General features: G+C 44.7%; 1 protein-coding gene across 1 annotated transcript in view; it reads right to left on the bottom strand.

Moving 5' to 3' along the window:
• Positions 1-20,727, bottom strand: part of LOC125299689 (MAP/microtubule affinity-regulating kinase 3-like) — a 64,662-nt gene extending 43,935 nt beyond the window's left edge. Inside the window, 3 exon segments of the mRNA XM_048251073.1 lie at positions 13,123-13,176; positions 13,917-14,108; positions 20,014-20,727. Of these exon segments, the coding sequence (XP_048107030.1) occupies positions 13,123-13,176; positions 13,917-14,108; positions 20,014-20,064 (297 nt within the window). The 5' untranslated portion in view covers positions 20,065-20,727.
• Positions 20,728-22,716: the final 1,989 nt, after the last annotated feature.

Genomic DNA, 22,716 nt, shown 5'->3' with positions numbered 1-22,716 from the left:
TGTTGTGGCCGTATTGGAAGGAAGGAATACAACATCAGCAGAGAGCAGACTCAGGTCTTATGGACACGGGCATATGTGATATCCCTGTGTTTAGTTTCATATCACTCACTCACTCACTCAGCAAGACTGGAAGTAAAGTGAGACATTGTTTGAGTCGCTTCACCTACGGAGAAAGTAATTAATAGTCGCACCAAAGTTTTTAAATGTGGTAGGGAGGGGGGTCAGGTGTGTGTGTGTGTGTGTGTGTGTGTGTGAGCGTCTGTGCATGTGTGTTCCTGTCTCAGAAGCACCAGATGCTGTTGAGGGCGACCCTGGGGGTTGTGTGTGTGTGTGTGTGTGTGTGTGTGTGTGTGTGTGTGTGTGTGTGTGTGTGTGTGTGTGTGTGTGTGTGTGTGTACTGTGTGAGAGTGAACTAGAATGACAGGTGCAGGTAGGGAGTATACGGCATCTGGTAGGTAGGGCTGCCATTTCTCCACAATAAGAGCAGTGAGGGAGGAAGGAACATAGCAACAAACACCAAGCTAGCAGAGAGCAGCGTGTGTGTGTGTGTGTGTGTGTGTGTGTGTGTGTGTGTGTGTGTGTGTGTGTGTGTGTGTGTGTGTGTGTGTGTGTGTGTGTGTGTGTACATGTGTGTGGTCGGAAGCAAACAATGGAAACAGCATAATATAAACGGATTCTATCTACCTGCTGTTAGCATTGGAAAAAGAGAGCACAAAAGACTAAATGAGACACACACACACGGTCTTTGTCATACTCTCCATCAGGGAGGTGTGTGTAAAAGAGGAATTTTCTGTAGGTGCCACAAAGACACACACACACACAAACACCCCTGACATGCTAAACGCAGACATAAATGCATACAAACCACATACACAACAGAGAGAGAGAGAGAGAAAGAGAGAAACACACATAGACACACACATAGACACACACACACACACACAGAGGGATCTCTGGGCTGGCCTAATTGGCCAATGGCCCACTTTCCTCTCTGCAGCCCGTTAACGTGTTTTCCTCCCCAACTTCCTTTCGCTGCACACTTCCCCCTTTACTGCACCCATGCATTAGTTAGCCAGCATGCACTCGCCTGCTCACTGGAGTGTGTGTGAGTCTGGATGTGTAAAAGAGTCAGTGTTCATCCATGTGTGTGTGTGTGTGTGTTTACATGTTCATGTATGTTGCATATGTGAGAGAATCAGCATTCGTGTGTGTGCGCGTGCGTGCGTGCGTGCGTGAAGCGGAGAGCGTGGCGTTCCCACGTCCCCCACAACGGCACTTTTCTCCGCCGGCTCCCGCCGTTCCTTCTCTTAGCCAGCCGGCTGAGGAGACGACGTGCCTGCTCCGTTGCCATGGCGCCCCGTCGAGGGGCAACCCCCCTACCCCCCCCTGCGCACACTCAACACTCCAGAAAGATTGCCCTGCCTTTCCAGCTCTTGACTCAAACAATAAAGTGAGGATGCAAGGGAATGGATGGCAAGGAGCGCATGCAGTGGAGAATAAAATGGGAAGGGAGACACCAGGCAATATAATGGGAGAACACTGGTATGCTTTGAACTCTACTATAAACAGGTGCGCTTAACCCCTTCCACAAAGACCCACAGACACACACACCTTCACCCACACCCACACGTACACACACACTTTCCCTCCCTCAGATAAATCTGGGCGCTGTCTAGATCCTGTCGTGCAGTGCCAGACATGAGCCACAGCACAACTCTTTTTCACTTTTCATTGTGAGTCTGGCCTGAAGAAATGTATGGATGCAGTTTTTCACTTTTGTTACCGTTGTTACTGCTGACAGACTCCTCAACATACCTCAGGTCTATGACACATGGTAGCCAGGTCAGCACTAATCCTTAGCTTGGACAATGCCAACCCCACCAAAACATCCTGCCGTTATTCTGGAGATAGCTATTGCGTTTAATGCAGAGTTGCAAAAACCTATTTCCCAGTGGGTAATGTGTGTCCTGCTGGGTATATTTCAGGTTTAAGTGGGGCAGAACACAAGTTACAAAAATCATGCACACAGGTGCATACCAGCTTGCCTTAAGCTGGGAACAGACCTGATTTTGAAAGCATGGAAAGTCTGTGACAATCACTTCTAATCAACTTCTATTACACTATTCCATACACTACTCATAATCTTTTGAATCAGCTCCCCATAGAAAATATGCACTCACTTAAGGGATGTAAGTTAGGCTTACTATTCCATAGCTGAGGTTAAGCATCATTCCAGAAGTGGGACTTGCATATCGGCAAGTACCAACTTATGATTCTCATACCATCCTAGCAGCATCCAAGATTTTGGGAGGATGGTATCCGGAATGTTCTGTGAGGATTTCGCTAGGGGTTCAGTGTCCAGAATGTTGCTAGGATGGAAATGGTATCAGAATCTTAAGTTGGTGAAATTTCACCAGAAAGGGTTGAAACAGAGCAAAAATCAGGGATGTTTGAGTGCACCATGTGAAGGGTTTTCCTAGTTTGCTACACACTCGCTTAAGAGATGTAAGTTAGACCACGTTTAATACGTAGTAGGGTATTCTGAAAAATGGATATTTTCGTTTTTAAAAATAATTCTGTTCACACCGATGCTAAAAACAGCTGGGGAAGGGTATCGCGAACCCCCTCGAGCAAACCGGTGGCCAATCAGAGATTTCAAACAAACGAGGGAACAATAAATCACAATGCAAAACCATTTCCCCTCTTTACATGCAAACGTGAAACTGGAGTTTTCCCAAATCTCCACTTTGGCTGGAGTTTTCAGAAATAATTGCTTTCAGTGATAAAACCTCCGTTTACGTGTAAATAAAAGGCCAAACCGCATGAAAATATATGCATTTTTCCAATGTGTAAACAGGGTCTTAGGCACACTATTTCATAGCTGAGGTTAAGCATCATTCCAGAAGTGTGTACAGGATGAGGAATAAGCCTAAACTGCTGACGAATATAGGAGAACCTAATGCACGAGCATCTTTCTATGATAGACGAGAGGGCATCTCCCATTTCAAACTACCCCACATCAAGGAAACCACGTCTATCTGCCAATGACACATCATGTGCAAAAACAGCACCACTGACTACAAAAAGAGCCCACTACCCTGTAACCAAAACATTGCAGCTTCAAACACACTTGGGACAAAAGTGTGGCACGCACAGACTAAACAACACTCGTCCACAATTACAAGCTGAATAAAGAAACAGAAATGCACCGCTACCAGTCCAAACACAAATGCCGAAACAATACACAGCAACGGTTTCCCGAGGATCAAAAACGCCTGGATTCCAGAATTCCATCAATACCAGAGGTATGAGAAAGACACACAAAACCAGACGTTCCACCGCAGGTCAGCTTTGTGAGGGGCTGACCTCCATACCGGTGCTTGTCTGCTCAGAATAGACTCATTGTTAGAGAAACCACTAGTCATTCAGCTGCATTAGGCAACAGCAAATGACGGTCAACAGGTTAGGGTGTCTGTTAGACACATCTTCCTAGATTTCCCAACCGATGAGAGGGACGGCTGGCCAGAAGTCAGACCAGAAGTGGTGTGGGGGGGGAGTGGGCGAGATATTGTGTGTCGATAAACTCCGGAATGTTCTGTGAGGGTCTTCGCCGTGGTGGAGAGCACCGCAGCTCACTGGCTTGCTCACTCGCTCACTCAGTCACTTCGGCAGCCTTCCTGTGGTTTAGCGCCTCAAAGCCGAGCGCAAGATTACAGCCCTGGGAACGACAACCTGTGACCTCTGTGGCCGGACGCCAAACAAAACGCTTCGACTCTCCGACCGTGAGGAGCAAGAGAGGCAGGCCAGAGAAAAAGGAACCCTGAGTGAGTCAGATCTCATATAAACGGCACAAAAAAAAGAAATGAAATAAGTTGGTGGTGTGTGTCTGTGTGTGTGTGTGTGTGTGTCTGTATGTGTGTGTGTGTGTGTGTGCGTGCGTGCGAGTGAGTGAGTGAGAGTGAGTGAGAGAGAGATAGAGCAAGAGAGCAAGAAAAAAGAGAATAAATAGTAAAATAGAGTGATAAGAGAGAGCAAGCAAAAAAGAAATATAAACCAAGAAAAGAAACAAAGAAACAAACCGCTTTGCAGTCATCTGTCTAATGCTGTTCTGACTTGTCCTGACTGTGACCTGTCAATGTGTGTGGAGAAGTTGGCATCTGACCTGCCTCCAAACCCACCCACCCACACACAAACACACGTGCACACGTGCACACGCACACACACACACACACACACACAAGATGGTTTAGCTCCTGTCCCAGTCTAACCTCCTTTCATCCTGGATTCCCGTTTCTCTGCTTGGGCCTGGGCAAGGGCAGCTGAGGCTAGGAGGAACTAAGGACACGTCACATTAAAAGATAGAAAAAGTCAGGGAGGACACACACACTGTGTGAGTGAGTGTGTGTGATGCATGAGAGAGAGAGCTAGATGTGTGTTTTATGTGAGGGAGAGTGACTGACAGACTGAGTGAGCGAGTAAGTGAATGAGTGTACACCTTTAAGTCATGTGAACTGTTTACAAAATTTAAATGGTTTACTGACTTCAACTCAATGTGACGCTACACAATTAGATTGTTAACCTTAAAGGCCCAGTCATTTGAATGCTGGGCCCCATAAGCTGTGGGGCATTTTTGGGAGGTAACCAAGTGAGCGCAAAAACAATCCGTGCCACAAACAACACAACACAAGCCCAGGGAGCCTTGAGTAATTCAAATGGTGACTGACAGGAGGAGAGGGTTCGCAAGGTAATTAAATAACGCAGGGATTTGGGTCAGAGCATATTTAAGAAAGGACAAGAGGGAAACAAGCAAAGGGAGGGAGGGAGGGAGGGAGGGAGTGAGAGAGAGAGGGAGGGAGAGGGACAGGGATGAAAGAGTGAGCAAGAGCATGAGAGAGGGTGGATGGATAGAAGGAGAGAGAGGGGGTGGATGGACAAATAGAGGAAACCAAAAAGGTTATTGCTCTGAATAGCAAACATGAATGCTAGAATTGGGGGGATGCGCCAGTGAAGTCCAAGGATGGCAGCTGGCATGAAGACAGCGACAGAAACGTAGTCACTCACAGGGCGGGGACATTGCTGGGCCCAGAAGCTCACTACTCTATGTGCTTATAGCTAAAAAACCCATGGCAGTGTTTCCCATAAATTGATTTATTTGTGGCGGCCCACCACAATATCAACATTGACCACCACACAATGATTTTCCAGGTTGTACTAAATTGTGCTTAAATCTGGTTCATCATAACCACGCTATGCTAATTTGTTAAAAACTGTTGAAAATTCAAGTTAATTCTGCAAACCTACCACCACAAATGGAATTCAATTCTGTGGGAAACACTGCATGGTCCACATCACCGTTAGACTAGAATCTGAGTAGTGAAGTGCCAAACATTACAGCAATGCACAAGTTTCGAGCAGCACGATAGTGATTGTGTGTGTGCTCCTAGCCTCCCAAAATGACCAATAGGCCATTCCAACCAATGACCATAACAACCGACCAACGGTATAGCTAAGTAACATCTCTGTTTCTAATCGTAATGGCCTGAGGCTCATACAAATGGCATAGGTCCCAGATCCCAAATCATGGGTCCCAGTTTCCTTTGTGTGTGTGTGTGTGTGTGTGTGTGTGTGTGTGTGTGTGTGTGTGTGTGCGTGTGCGTCGCACGCACGAGTAGCAGGCTCTCATTGTTCATCTCTAAGTCGTAACGCCAAAGCTAACTCAGCTGAGAGGTGTTTCCGAGCCAACGAGAGCATCACGGGCGGCTGCCCACACAAGCACCGTCGGTGAGCAGTCGGTGACTCAGCCGGAGCAGGGCATGCTGGGAAATCAAGCTGACGGGAAAAGTGATGTGGGGAGTTCCGATTGGAGGTATTGACGTATCTAGGGTGTGGGGTGTAGGGAGAAAGAACAAACTCAAAAATATCCACACGGTCTGTTGGGAGCACCTGGGATTAGTAGCCGAGGGCCAGATAGTCTTGTGCACAAAGGTAGAGACGGGTTGAACTAAAACACTGGAAAGAGATGCCCAGAGACAGAAACAGAACAGTGAATCAAATCAAATGATGCTAACATACAACAGCAAAGCAGTGAAAGCTGGGGCCCATCATCTGTTTATGAAAAAGAAAACTGGAGTTGCTTGTGTAGAGACGAGACTCCCACGGATATCAGCATGGCGTCCGCACAGACAATCGCAAATCCAGACACAATAACAACAGCAGCGGCGGCCACATCGTCGCGAGTAAACAAATAGAGACACAACAGACTCTTTCGGTTTTCCTCTCTCTCTCTACACATCTCTTCCCTCTTTCTGTCTTTCTTACTGTCTGTCCGTCTGTCTGTCTGTCTTTCTCTCGCTCTCTCTCTCCCTCTCTCTCCCAACTGTCCGTCTACCCGTCTTTCTTTCTCTATCTCTCGCTCACTCTGTACCCGTCTTTCTTTCTCTTTTCTCTTTCTCTTTCTCCTGTCTCTCTCTCTCTCTCTCTCTCTCTCTCTCCGTGTCTGTATCTCTCCCGCTTCTCTCTCTCCCTAAAACCCTTGAATGAGGTCACTGCCAGAAGTGGGGCTGGCCCACATAGCAGACAGCAGACAGCAGCCAGCAGAGACAACGTCCCTCCAAAAACCTCCACTTCTTTCCCACTCTTCATTCCTTTCTTTGTTTTTTCATCTGACCCCCCGCAAACCCCCCATCTGTTCGTCACCTGTTCTGAGGAAGACCTCAATGATGAGGACAAGAACAGGAGAGAGAGAGACTAAATAAACGTGTGTGAGTGTGTGTGTGTGTTAGCCACTAATCATCATCATCATCTTCCCCACCGCATCGCTCCAAGAGAATGAGGTCAGTTTGTGCAGATGTGGGCGTCCCTTGGCTGTCTTGGTGTTCTCTTGTGTGGGGACGAATGAGTGTTGATTTTTGTAAAAAAAATTTTTAAAGCAGAAGCAAACCCCAACAACAACACGACAGGATCGAGAGGAGAGGCCAAAACAAAGCAAGCCAAACCAAAGACTAAAGCGTGCAATCACACAGTTTAGAGAAATACATATTCTTCCATGTGTTCAATAACAACATCTGAGTGGGAATCAGATATTAAATATCAGATCAAATATACAAGTGGGAATGATGCAATCCTTGTACGGCAACCAGTGAGGAGGACCCAACTCCAGATGCTGTGAAATTCAGCCACTTCACATGAGTCCATTATCACACACACGAGCCAGCTTCACACCACCACAAGTATGGTGGATTCTTACAAAAACAGAAGACAAACAAAGACGTATCCAAAAAAAGCAGTTGAAGTCGGAGTAGTTCTATGACAATCAGTGACAATCTATGAGGAAGCATCACAAAGCTAGCACCAGATGCTGTGGCATCTGACAATAAAAAAAAAACCCTGCTTAATTGCACAAGGCAACTTGGCCTCATCATTACAACCAGAGACGAGGGTTAACGATTACAGGAAAAACACAACAACAAAAAAAAAAAAAAACTCAGCTCATTCATCTTGGCGCTTACAAACAAAACTAAACAAAAACACAGCAGTGGAATTTTGGAAAATCCCGATGTGAAGGGGGACGCAGGGGGACCAGACGGGATGACCTAGCCAGCTGGCCTCAACAGCTCATTGGCACATAACTGCTCACTTACACATCATCACTGGCACACCGAAGGCGTAATGATGATTAAAGGCACACACACACAGACACACAAACACACAGACACACGACTGGCCAAAATAATACAGAAGCACTTTTCCATTCCACCTTTTCACTCTCCTTTCCTCTCTATGTGGGGACTCAGATCTGACACTCCAGCCGGCCGGCCACAGCGAGGCCTCAGACGGTGCCATCTTGCACCTGGCAGACGGATCTCATCTCATCTGAGCCAAACCTCCTCGCTGGCGGACAGAAAGAGCCCCTGGAGACGGGCCTGAGCAACGCCTGAGGGAGGGATACAGCAGCAGCAGCAGCAGGAGGAGGAGGAGGAGACCCGCACTGGTTACCCAGCTCCTGACCCTGATCTTAATGACACACACACACTACATCAAACAGCTGATGCTGCTCGACACTGGCTCCTAGCTCCTGACCCTGATCGAAATGGAAATGATAAAGAAAAGAACGGACACACACACACACACACACACACACACACACACACACACACACACACACACACACACACACACACACACACATCACAAGGACCCTGATGTCTAAATGGAGAGAGCCAACTGAGGATCTGGCGAGTGTGGCTTGCCTCCCACTACCACCAATTATGTAAGAGGAGGGTCACGCCGACGCAAACAAAAATAGCCCGAGACAGGAGACGAGCCAATGGATGCCTAGCTCTGAGTGGTGAGGGAGGGAGAGAGAGAAGGAGGGAGAGAGAGGTGTTCCACTTGAAAAGAGGTGTTCCACTTGGCACAAAGGTGCCCATTGTCAGACCGAGGTCTCTCATCACGCGGACGGCTAGTGGCTTTCTTTTTTTCATATCAAGAACACATGAACCTGTTGACTCGCACAGGAATATACAACTACAGGCCTGTAGTTTTTCTTTGTTCCTATTCCATGGGAGTGTATCAGGAGTTTTTGTTGAGCCTGGGATTTTTTTGTTTTTACCCTCTCTGCAGAGTATTGTTTGGCCTCCACTTTGGAATATAATCCATCACCAATCTGGGCCATCGGTTGGGCAGTTATTTTTAATCCAAATGCAGAGAGGCACTGCTGCTCTAATGCTCCCGTGTCCAAAGATTATGTGGGAGTAAACCGTCCAGAAGATGAGCAAAAAAACTCTTAATGGACTGCTATGAAAATAGTTATTTTTAGGTCTCTGCTGAGTAAATGAGGCAGCCGTCACTAAAAGAAAAGCACTTCACTGAACTATACAATTAACACCCAAAAGTATACAGTTTCTTATCAGTATATAAGAAACACAGAGATGGCCAAATACACCTGTCCCGAAATAAATCTTACATTCATTGAGGTTATAATATTCTGCTTTTATTTGTAGGCCTATTGAATATGGTCGTGGACAAGCTGCTTCAGTCAGCGAGCGAAAAAACGTTGAGATTAATGCAATACAGTTTAAAAACCACCATACACTACACTCTCCAAAATAATTATACAGTTAATCGACATATCTTTTACTGTTTCAACATAATTGCTGGATCCATTGTATTAGACTACATTAGAGATTTTTGCTAGGTGTACCCAAAGAACTGGCAACTGGCATACCCAGAGATACAGGCTTTTTTTAGAGGGGGAGGAAGGGGCTTCAAGGTCCCCCAAGATGCCCCAATAACGTCCACGGACAACTCCACGGTTATGCAACAGCAAAACACCAAAGGCAGCATCTGGCTTACACAACCCAGAAGACTTTGCTTCTTTTTTATTGCTTCCTAGGGACTACCTGGGAGGGCCAGTGAACCTGAGCGATTCCGAGCAGAAGGGGTCAACGCACCTCAATAACTTACAATCCCTGAACGGCCTGAAAAAAAATCCATTGCCAAAGTCTTACACAGAGCAAAGACTCACTGCGCGTGGGTCTCTGCACGATGAGAAGGTCCTGGAGTCACATAGTACCTACCGATGTAACAAAACAGGCTAGACCTCATTACTGAATAAGGGACGAGATAATCCTAGTCAAAGTGGAATAATGAGTTATCGTCGAACGCTGCAAGGAGGACAAAAAAGAAAGAAAAAAAGAAAAAGTCGCAAAGCCGCACTGATCTATGCTTCTGGGCTGTGTGTGAGTTTTGAGTGCTGTCTCAGAGCGGCTAAGAATAGCTTGGAGAATCTGAAAGTGCCCTCTTCTCTTGACTTGGCATCTTTTTATTTATTCTAACGCATCCGCGATGATGCATGCTTTGACAGCTTTTCTATTTCATATACCAGCAGAAGAATTTATATTATCACTATATTCATGATGTGTCAAGATAAATCTAATCAAGTATTGAGTGCTGGCATTTTCACTGATACTTTAATATGCTGCAAGTCAGGTGTGCAATGCATTTTCTTTTTTTGCAACCAATAATTTGTAAATATTCTATACAACTATTCTGACAAACATGAAGCTCTATAAAATGTCCATTGTGAAGAGGGTAATCTTCCATGGCTGCGTCACACATTATGGAATGGGCCATAATTGAACTCTGGTGTTCAAAAGCTCCTCGCCTGATGGCTCATGCACTTTCTGCACAGCAGGGGCTAATCACCGTCCGTTCCCCATCAGCAGAGGCGGGTTAAACGTCGCCCACGCCAGCGTGGGGCCTCCATGACGAACACCGCGGCTATTCAAAGTCCATTAGGGACCGCCGGAGCACTTTGTGTGCACAGCCAATCCATAATGCCCCAGCTTTCTCCAAGAGGACTGTACGTACTGGACTGGGCCAGCGGAACGGGGGGGGTGGTGTGTGTGTGGATGGGGTGGGGGTCTGCTTTGAGAGAGAGAGAGAGAGAGAGAAAGAAAGAAAGAGAGAGAGAAAGAGAGAAAGAGAGAGAGAAAGAGAGAGTGAGACAGAGAGAAAGAGAGAGAGAGAGAGAGAGAGAGAGAGAGAGAGAGAGAGAGAGAGAGAGAGAGACATGCTAGCGAGCGAGCGGTCAGTCAGTTCCTCACGGCTCGTCCCAGCCTAGTCTAGCCTCTAGCCTCGGCCGGCCCCGTCCTCTTCTCCCACCGTGAAAACCGCGTGCTGAGCCGTGGGGCTGTCGATTGGCCGGCGAATGGAAAACAAACTAAATCAATGGCCTGGAAAAACAAGTGGCACCTAATTACAGGGGCGAACGGGATCGGGAGGGGAGGAGTAGGGAGGAGAGGAGAGGGGGAGCGACACCGGCACCCTCTCCTCAGCCTCAACGTGACAACACAATCCATACCCACCACGGCGTAGGGGAGGGAGGTTAGTCGGCAGAGCAGGCTCTCTGAGCTGGGAACGACAGGGCCATATGGACTGGACAGAGGCTAAACATGAGTCGTCAGTAATGTCCTTCACAAAACACATCCCAATAGTCCAGCTAACACATAATACCCCATACACTTCAAACCGCACACACACACACACACACGCACACGCACACACACACGCACACACAGATGCCCTTCTCAAAACAAACCCCAACAGCCCAGTTTACACATCATATCTCAAGCACATCCCCCCCCCCCCGACCCCCCGACCCACACACACACAGTGATGCCCTGTTCTCAAAACGCACCGCACTAGTGTTAATTTTGTCACCTATTTTTAATTTAGTCTTAGTCTTGTGACGAAATGTCCTTTTAATCTTTGTCATATTTAGTCATTCAAATATAATTTTGTTAGTCAAGTTTTAGTCGACTAAAAGTCTCTGCCATTTTAGTCTAGTTTTAGTCAAAAAGAAAACTAAAGGTATCTTAGTCTTAGTCAGATTTAGTCAACACATTTTAGTCTTTTTTTTTTATTACAAATTATTACCATTTGAGTCAAATAGTGTTTCACACATCTCAATTTTCCAACAATATTGTGTCCACAGGGCTACTCGCCTGTTATAATTAATTACTCATTCTGATTTTTTTTTGTCAGTTAGTATGTTTACATGCACAGGTAAGTCGACCTAGTTATAGCTCGGCTGGGATTTGACCATAGACAGTAAAAGATTCGACTGGACCATGGTCATATTCGAGACCAGTGTTTCTCAAAGTGTGGTCTGGGGATCACTGGTGGTCCCAAAGTTATCCCAAGTGGTCCCGAAAGCAGACGTAGTAAAATATAATATAGAGGAGTTGTTTGCAATATTGAACCAACTTGTATGTAAATCCAAACAGTTCTGCAACACTGTCTATGTGAGATATGCCAGTTTAAATCATACAGTATGAATCCTCTGACACAATAAGCAAAGTGCAAAGACAATAAGCAAGGTGGTTCAGTGAGTAGGCCTATTGTGTAGACTAATTATAGGCTACTGTTGAAGTAGGTCTAATCTTTTTTTTTTTTTTTTAGCTAGGGTTAGTTAAGTGGTCCTGAAACTGAAAAAGTTTGAGAAACACTGTCGAGAGGCCAAAGTATTAATGTTTTAATCCTACCGCTAGATGGCTTATAGGCTTCAAACACAACACATTCCCCAAACAGACTCTCCATCTTAGCCATAGCTAACTTGTTAGCTTAACTTTCCATATTAGCTTACTTGCTAGCAAACTTTGCATCATCAGTCTAACTAGTTAAATAGTTGACATTACATGATGAACATTTTCGAATGGACATTCTGGGGATGTTAATATGTAACGAAAGTGAAGCTTCAACTTCTGTAGCTTCAACTTCAACTTCTTAGGTAGTTAGTCCAGTGTTCTTGTTCCATGTAGTTTCGTGTTGCAGCCACAGCACGTAGACTAGCCTACAGGAAAGCTATTTCCTCATTCGGAATATTTTGAAAACAACAGCTAGATATTCTGTCTTCTCATTTTGTAGACCTAAAATGAAGAGATTTTATCTTAGTTTTTTATTTCATGCAAAACATTTTAGTCTCGTTCTTTTTTCGTCAACAATAATGCATCTTAAGATAGTCTTAGTCAGTGTTTCAGGACATTACTGCCGTCTCTTCATCGTCTCGTCTTAGTCATGAAAAAAAAGGTTGTTGACGAACATATTTCCTCTCGTCTCGTCTGACGAAATTAACACTACCGCAAACATCCCAGCTAACACATAATATCCCATGTGTGATCCTCCCACAGTGAATCCCACCAGCCCAGTTAACGTATTTGTCCCAAACACTTCAAAGCACAGACACACCCACATCCACCCAATCAACCCCCACCCCCTTTCTCCAAGAAGACAGACAAATGCATGGCAGCTACTGCGCGCCCGGGCCTCTGGCTGGCTCAACTCTATTCTCCACGCCTGCCGGGTTATTCTTAGCCGACCCAAGCGCCGGGGTTAATCCGCCCGTCACTCGTCCCACGCAATCCACTCCACTCCACCCCAATCTCCCAGCATGCACCAGGGGGGCTAACAGAAGAAAACACAATCACGCTCAGCCGTGGCCGTTTGCTGGCCATCCCACGTGGAGAGCCGTAATGCTTTGCATGCCGATCCACTGACACTGAGAGACAGAGACAGAGACAGAGTAAGTGAGTGAGCGAGTAAGTAAGTGACAGTGCTTACCTTCTGAAGACTGGTAGGATTCAGTTGAGTCTTATCAATAATTTTGATGGCCACCTGTAAGACAATAAAATGGGGTGGGCAGGGGCAAAGGGAAGAGAAACTCAGTCCAAGTCAGTGACCAGTGTTATTATCAGCCTAGCAGCATACCTGCGTTCTAGAAAGTCATGGACTGCCCTACATGTGATGGCAAACACTGGCATCCGTAGTTCTGCTGTTGCTAGTTCTAGTGCGGGTTTGTCCTTAGCGGACTTACTGTGCTAAATTGTCTGGATGGGAACAACAACAGACATGCGTACATGTGGCAATGAAGGCACAAGGCCGAGTGTCTGAACTCCACGATGACCATGAGTTATCGGTTAAAACCTGAAAGCTCAGCAACTCATGAACAATATAGACTTCCGCAAATATGCTTCCTGTCTAAGCTTTGCCTGATGACTTCACAACTGAAAACACCGAAAATCATGGGGTGCAGCGACTTCAGATTCAGATCATGCCAAACATGTGGTTGTCCTATGGTACATGCTGAAAGCCAAACTGTCACAGGCCGAGACCTACATTGATGAACCGAAACCTGTTTCCATAGAGGATTCTTTCTGCACAGAACTGCAATTCAGAGCAGCCAGACTGATCTGGAGATAGGGGCCCCATCATCACTCATAACCTGGGGCGCACACTTGTGATTCCTATTGCCTCGGATTGTTACAAAAACATTGTTTGTGCAGATAAAGGTCAAGTGAGGGCAAGAGACCACGAACGCAAACACACACCTGAGCGGTCAGTACACACACTCTTACCTCTCTCCCTGTCAGGATGTGTCGGGCGAGCTTGACCTTGGCGAAGTTGCCCTTGCCGATAGTCTTGAGCAGCCGGTAGTTACCGATGTGCGGCTGCTCGTCGGTACAGGAGGCGATGGAGTTCCTGCAGCGGGCACCCGAGCGACCGGCCCGCGTGGGCACCTCACTGCGCCCATCACTATGGGAGGTGTGCTGAGAGAGAGAGAGAGAGAGAGAGAGAGAGAGAGAGAGAGAGAGAGATCAGTGGTGTTTTACATTTACATTCAAGTTCCAGACACAATAACAACTAAAAACAATGTAGAGTAATCACACTAAATAATGTTTGCATGTTGCTGTTTTGAGGCACTTTACTCAAATATGACACATATATACGGGACAACTAACATAAACAGAGAGAGAGAGAGAGAGAGAGAGAGAGAGAGAGAGAGAGAGAGAGAGAGAGAGAGAAACAAGACAAGGAAGAGGAAGGGAGTTGTCTAAGACTCTTGTAAACACGTTGATGCCACAAGCTGGGGAAAAGAAACAGGTCTTAAATATACTGTTAATCATGTGTAAATTATTATTATCTGTTTAATATCATTAATTACTATCCTATTAAACATGAATTGTAGGTAAACATCTTTTTACTCTGTTTGCTCTGTTTCATATCACAAGAGTGGGGAAATAATATTCTATTTATTCTTTCTTCTTTTTTAAAAATAAGAATAAAAGAAAAAAAAAATACAGTTTATGTGGAGAAGCAGGAGTCGCTGTCAGATGCTGGCTTATCTGGGGCAGTTTGTGAATTCACGTGGAGTCAGTCGAGTTGGGGCAACAGAGCTTGTTCTTTTGATCAACAGTAGCGTTTCCCTCATGAGAGGGGACTTGTGGCCGGATGTGGTCGCACACGTGACCGCCCTGGCGGAGGCAGCGGCACACTAACGCTAGGCTACCTGATCATCTGCCTCAGATTGATGTGAGCATTTGTTTGGCTATTTTAACCTAAAACCCAATGTCAGTGATGGGTTTGACAACAAGATCAAAGTCTAGGCTATCTGGCTACTCAAATTGTGTCACAAAAATGTGTATGACTTCTGATAGTATACAGATTCACTAAAACTCTTAACACAATCTTACTATTTTTTCTCTGAGTTGAGATCTAGCCTACGTTGAGGTGCAGACAACATTTTTCAGTACTGCCTAGCAGCAAAACGAGCTCTAGTCAATATACTTTGGCACAGAGTTCAATATATAGAGGTAGGCTAGTCGAGCTCAGGATACTTTGACATGGAGCAGAGACTAACTGTTTGGCAGCTGGATGACTGCACTGCTTTTTGAACTGCTGCTACACCATCAATACCTCTCTCTGCTGTGACAAGATGTGTTGTGACACGATATGAAAAACAGATAAGGCCTGAGGTTGATAGATCATTCGGAGCGAAATACATTGCTCTATGACAGGTCTATGACAATCTGCTATGGCAATCTGCTTGGTACAAAAAGAGGAACAGTTTGTCTGGAACAGATTCTTCAATGAGGGATTGGAGATAAAACTAAAATACATACAAAAAGGCTGGAGTGCCTATGCCCTGTGGATCTGGTGTAGGTTGAGGGAAATGCACATCTGCAACAAGAACATGCAGAAAAGGAAACAGGCAATGCTACAAGTAGAAACTATCTAGAGAGCAGGACCTGCCAAAATTTGGAAGAGAAAGAGAAAGAGAAAGAGAGAGAGAGAGAGATAGATAGAAAGAGAAAGAGAGAGAAAGAAAGAAAGAAAGAAAGAAAACAAAAACAAGCATGATGCCAGACTGCAATCAAGCTTTCATGTACCATAAGGGCTGACAATTTGGGTGCATTCTATCACTAATGCTAATGCGGCCAAGAGCATGATCTGATTTGACAGGGATGATTTGGGCCAGGGCATTGATTAGGCCTGAGCACATTTCGCTCACACAGACTGTGACGATTTTAGAAACACAGTGGACAGGGCAGTGGAAGCTAAAATCAATGGAGGGCTGTGGAACACCACTGTTGAACCAGCTGTAAGGTTGTCAATGAAGGCCACACCACGTATCAGAAGTGTAAAAAACAGCTGTGTGTTTTTTGAGCAACAGATCAGACAAAGTGTCTGCAACAGAACTTGACATTCTGGCTTGACTTGTAGGCTATCTACTTGAAGTCAATGTAACTTATGACTACACACAATCTATAAATGTGTCTTTCCCTGAAAGCCTCAGCAACAGACAGAAATGGAGAATGATACAAAAAGCACTCACTTCTGAACAAATAGGTTACCCCAAGAGCACAATACATTCTATTAAGGCAGTGGTTTTCAAAAGTGGTCACTTTGGGGGGGTTAGGGGGGTGCCAGGGGGGCCTCAGCAAGTTGGAAGGAAAAATAAAAGCAAAAGCAATACATTTGAAATATACCTATTACTATGAGAGTTGTTATACAATGTCATTATAATAATTTGGTGCATATCTGAACATTATAATGACTGGGAATAATAGTAGAGTGATAGCTCTCATATAGCAGAAAGCTCCAAATGCAATGTTTACACACTGTATTCTCCATTGCGAAGTGCTTGTGGCTAAAATAATTATTAGGATTAGCTTAATGTATTTTTACATTTGCCGTAGTATTGTCGATAGGTTTAATAACACATTAAGGGGGTCCTTGGCCAGAACCTAGTGGTATTTGGGGGGCCTTGTCATGGAAAAGTTTGGGAACCCCTGTATTAAGGCACAATCTTAGAAATAACTTTGAGAGGGGGGAAAATAAATGAAAGGGAAACCCTATAACAGGAAGCAGGGCTTGTTTACTTAGATTAGATTATCCTTATTAGCCAGCACATTATCCGCCATCAGGCTAAATCCCAGGGGACCTGACTAGACAACTTGTGACCGACCGATCAGGACTCTCCTGTTAAGGGCCACTGTTTTAGAAGGACTGAAGGATGGCAAATTGCTGGAGAGTGCCTTATAGACAAGTTTATATTTCCTATCAATCTAAACCGGACTCAAATGAGACTCAGACTGAGTGGCCTGGATAGCACGCCAATCAAACGACTGTTGGAATCAATGGGAATGATTTGGGACATGGAAACTGTGAAATACAAACAGCAGCACCAACCAAATAAAGCCTTTTGCTGATGATCCACTCTTAACCCTGACCTTACTTTCATTGTTTACAGCCAGTAAAAAGATACAAATTTATAAATTACTTTGAAGAAAAAATGAATAACCCACATTTTCTTGCAGAGAGGCAGCTCTGGCTAACACTATCCACAAAGAGGTGGTAATTAAGTTCTGAACGAGCCTGTGCGGTAAGCTATTCCATAAGAGCTGCTCTTTCTATTCAATAGGTTCACACAAAGACAAGAGAGTCACCACTTCTGGTGACAAACTGGTGACAAAGATTCCCTTCCTGCTGAAACCGTGAGTTTAGACCCGAGTAGTCCCATTAGCAGAGAAAGAGAGAGACAGAGAGAGAGAGAAAGAGAGAGAGAGAGAAAGAGAGAGAGAGATAGCGCTTTCAGACATACGTGTAAGACCGGAGGTTCTGCGGATGTTAAACGGTGGGGAGAGAGAGAGAGAGAGAGAGGTTAAACTCAGAGAGAGAGAGAAGCATCTAAACGAATCTGGCCTCAAGGTGCGCAAAAGGGAGGAGTGAGAATTCAGGGCACAGAATAGGACTCGGCATGTCTTCTCCGAGCCAGTGTGTCTGTTCAGAGACTAGTGAGGGCGTTCAGTCTGTCTGTCTGTCTGTAGAGGAAAGACTCAATGATGGACAGTACCACCTGTTCAAATAAACACACTCTTTTTAGTTCCATTCAGTGACCTTTCAGGTCCCTTACCAAGCTAGGGTAAAGCAAGACTCTCATTATTCAAGATACGCAGCAATCACATGCACATGCACAAAGTCTGCATGGCAGAAGTGGACAATACCCATATATGAATTAGTCAGTCATTTGGGACTAAAATGAATGCACTCATCTTCTAGCACTAACATGGGTAAAAAAAATTAGTCACTCAGAACTGAAATCAAAACCCCAAAAATGATAATGCAAACCACTATCCCCATGTTTTTGTTGTTTGAGACAAGAACTGGATTAGGTGCAAATCTGGAAGGACCGATGACCTTTAAATATGAGGAGGCTGTAGGTTATGCATTACAGAGTTGAGGGTTTCTTCAGTGCAATTTGCATATAGTGCAAATTACATATAAATTAAGCCTGCCCATGAAAGTGACCCAATTTAGGATCTGAGACACAGTTTTTCTGGGTTGCCTTGAGCAAAAAAAAAATGCATTGCAATTCATTCTAAGATAGAGCGACTGCAAGACTGTCCTCGTTTTGTTCACAATTTCAAGAGTATTCTCTATCCCTTACAGTTTAGGCTAGATAAACCAGTGAAGCAAGCGCCTCTTACCTGGATATAACATGGTTGTGTGCTATCGAAAGTTTATGCTTTCAGAATAATGTTTTGCCAACAAAGTGGCGCTCTTGGAGCCTTCTCAGGCTCTCATCAAAACAACCATAGTAACAGGAGACCCATTTTCTAAAAGGGGCATCTGAACAGCCACACCTCCATAATGGGCCAAATTTGTCTTTCCACATACAATTAGGTTAGTCATCATCATTACATCCAACCTCTAAAGACAACCTATTTGTCAAATAACATGACTGAGGCTTTGTTGTGAAGAGAATAACCAAACACATGCCCCAAGTGAAGGAAAGTTACAAAATTGCCAATCATATAACTTTTAACACTGGACCCAATGCAAACAGGTAGAAACCTTTAACAAGCAACAATATCAAAGTCAACTTACAATAGTAATGCGATGCCTCTTTACTGAGTGGGACCCCTTCATCCTTGCATTGGCAATCTGAATGGCATTGAAACAGACCGCTCGCCCGTATTTGTGCTGACAGCCACTCATTGATCCGTCGGAGAGATCAGCGATGCTCAGGGGAGCGTGAAACCATTTCGGTCACCTGCCTTTCGGCTTGAACTAACGAGGGAATGGTGGCCCTGCTCTCCCTTTCTCTCTCTGTCTCTCTCTCTGTAGCTCTGCGAAACTGGGTTGCTTCTTGGCACACTCAATGACGCTGGTGAGGGATCATCATTTCTGCACACGCATGCCCAAGGTGAAACTGCGCAATCGCCAACAGGTAAGCTGGCGCTCCACATGCCCCTAGCACATACGCCTGAATACTAGAGGGTGACACCTTTACAACGAGGGCATACGGACCGTGGTGTCCCAGTAGCCAGCGTAGCAGCTGGATTCTGCACCCAAAAAATGAGAAACCTTGACCCAGATGTGTCCTTGCCTGAGTAGCCACACAGATTTTCTAGAACCTGAATGGCGACGTTGGTCACGAGAGGCTACCACACAGGTTTTGCATTTATCAGGCATACGACAGTGGCGTTAAGCTTCGCGTGACCCACATTAATTAAAGGCCATCACCTCCAAGTGGCTCCAATGGTTCCTGTTTTAAATGTTCGCCTTAAATACAAATCTTAGTGAAAGCGTTCGTCATTGCTTTGAGCTCAAACATCTAAAAGGTGTTTGTTTTGACGCTAACTTGAAAGACGTCGAACCTATTCTACCTACAAGGAATTTACGTTACATTTAAAACTTGCATGATATTAGCACTACTGTGGGTCCTCCTATGTGACACAACATAGGCTATTCATGTTTTCTCTTGGTGAAAATAAAAAGTATATATGTTTAAAGTTGTTAAATTGCACTGACTATGAAATCAATACAGAGAAGCACAACTTCCGATATGCGTCATCACACCACAGTTGGTTAGACTAAAGCCTAATGTTAATGTGAACTAACGGTAGACGGTTTGATGCAATTTAACGTTATTTGTTACTTAATAGTTCTTATTTCAGAAAAGTGTGCCGATTAATTGCGGGCAGTCTTGAATGGTCAATAGTTAGATGGCTAACTGCTGATGGTCAGTCTGCAAGTGACATTTTTCTTCAGAGTAACGTTAGCTAGCTTAGCACACAGGAAAACATGAGTCGAAGAGAGGACAAACTATGGGAAAGGCAAACAAGCCATGCTCATAACACATAAATAAAGTTCATACAGCCTACTTACATTTTCAGTGTCACGCTCATTGACGGTAGGTAGTGGTGTTCTCGTTGACATTTTACTGTCGGAATAGCCAAAGTGGTTCTGAGTCACGATTTGGTTTTGCAGCACCTTACTTGGATGGTTGGAAAGCGACACTCCAATTGTTGATGGTCATGGATTCGATCAACACCAATGGCAAGACAGTCAAGTTTCTGAGCAAATCCGAGGTCGGAAAGTACCCCGAGTCCAGATTAATGAAATAAATTCAAGAACCGCATTACTACACAGTAGCTTGGTATGCTACAGTCCACACGTAGAACAATTGGCAAAAGGCAACTCTTCACATAAAGTTGACCGATTAAATGGCATAACCTCTTCTTAACAAGTGGTCTGCTCAGTTTAAACAAAAATGTCCGTAATGTAAATGTAGATAACTCAACAGCAACACTTAATAGGCCCCCATAAACTGCACACAACGTTCAGACAAGGAAAAGGGGAGGGGATGGGGGAGTTCACGTAAACCGGTCTCAGAATTTGCTGCCAATTTTTGCTGTTCAACTTCCTGTAAAAATTCCAAGTCACAAAGTTCCAGCTGAAACGTTCCTCCTGGTTTTCGGGTGAATTTAAAACCAAAGTTAGACTAAAATCCTTCCATCTCGAAAGTGGATATAGCGGTGCTATTCTGCTGGATCCAAGATGGCTGCCCACTTGTAGAAGAGTGCCAAGCCAAACCCTGTAGAGCCAGAGGAAGTGAGGAAAGAGACGGCTTTAAAGCTCATTGGCGCTATAGCAAGAGAAGCGCTGTTTGTTGTTGCTAGGGTGATTACTGGGTAGAAAAAAAATCTACCTGCTCTACAAGCTGTCAGATACTGTACTTATATACATCGATCATGAACGTCACTCCCCTATTCGCCCCAGTTGCCTAGTGTGGCAGAAAATAGCTTCATTAAGAGTGGGCAATCCTTAACACATTATTTGTCACAACTACCAGGGTGGCTTCAAAAACATCTGTATATCAGGCTACTTTGAAACCAGTCATTACTGCATGAGTTTGCAGAAACTGACATGCATAATTAGGCTACATTTTCTTTGTCAGGGCTTGCTATTTTTTTTTTTTTTTTTATGAATGGGCCACCCCCAGCCCAGAGGTCAGGTTCTTAGGCCTAGACATCTCTCAGAACAAGACATAAGATGTGCCACTATTTATATTTATCAAGATAAAACCACCCCCCCCCTAAACTTCCTATATGAAGTCAGCCATTGCCTATAGTCTTGGGAATGTCGACCAATGTGAAGTTCAATCACATGTCAGGCTGACCTCATCCCGCTCCACAAAGCTGTCATTGTATGGTAGGCCTACAGCAGCTACACAAACAACCACTCCCTGCACTGTTCCGATCAACCCATCCATATGTCTACCAGCAGATAAGAAAAGGCAGATCACATAGGCTACTATTCATGTGCCTTTAATATTTTTGTTTGTTTGTTTGTTTGTTTCTTCATTTAACTGTAAGCTACTCTAATCACTTAGGCCTACTGGGGCAGCCGTGGCCTACTGGTTAGCACTCTGGACTGGAGACTCAACCGGAGGGTTGCCGGTTCGAGCCCCGACCAGTGGGCCGCGGCTGAAGTGCCCTTGAGCAAGGCACCAAACCCCTCACTGCTCCCCGAGCGCCGCTGTTGTAGCAGGCAGCTCACTGCGCCGGGATTAGTGTGTGCTTCACTTCACTGTGTGCTGTGTGTGTTTCACTAATTCACCGACCCCTGAAGTGCTTTTTTTCACCCCACCACATTTTTGTTGCCACACACTACAAAACAATCTTGACTAGCCTAAGTTACTTTCTAGCAGAGGATGCCACCTTGTGGTACAAAAGGGTATTGGGAGGGACAGTGCTTTATTAGGCTACACACACCTGTCATTACAATGCCACAACATGAACAAAGTCCTTTTTGTACCACTTTAGCCTAAACAACCAAAATACTTCAGCTTTGTTTAACTTTGCCCTTTTATTTCAGAATATGGAATACAGATTATGTAAATTATAAATGATTGGCTTGGAAAAAACTGTATGGCATGCAGACAAACTATGCCTACTTTGCTGTAGATAATATTAAAAATAGCTCAATACTATAATAATACAATTATAAAATGGAAAATTGCCTTTCATGACACCCAATATCACATGGAATTCATAAAACAATGAAATAACAGTAATATCACACAACGGATGCAGTAATATACACTAATGCTATTTTAATAGCATTTTCCCATGTTTGTAGGCCAATAGGGTAAGGCACTCAAGAAGGATAGGGCTGTCATGTCTGTCACTTAATAGAGAGAGGAGACTTCTTTACCACCATTGAAGCCTATCTTAACTTACTATATCTTAACACAATTATGTCATAGATATTATTGACATGTATTCTGGTGTGCAGGTAAAGAGTATTATTTTTTTGCTGGTCAGAGGTTTGCATATGAGTTGGCTTGCACCAGTAATGTGCTGTCTGACTGAGATATTGTGGACCTGAAAGAACCTGGGGCGTGTTTCCCAAAACTATAGTTGCTAACTAAGTTTGTCACTTTGTTGATTGCAATGCAATTTCCCATTGTCAACCAACTAAGTTGCTAACAGGTTAGCAATATGGTTTTGGGAAATGCACCCTTGGAAAGAAGGCAGGCAGCTATGGTGTGTTTCAGAAATGTAAGAATAGTTATCTTGCTTGTTG

This window comes from Alosa alosa, chromosome 8 (genome assembly GCF_017589495.1).
Source record: "Alosa alosa isolate M-15738 ecotype Scorff River chromosome 8, AALO_Geno_1.1, whole genome shotgun sequence".
In the NCBI taxonomy this organism is placed as follows: domain Eukaryota; kingdom Metazoa; phylum Chordata; class Actinopteri; order Clupeiformes; family Clupeidae; genus Alosa; species Alosa alosa.
Note: the sequence above shows the minus strand (reverse complement) of the source record. Positions and strands in the feature narration are given on the sequence as shown.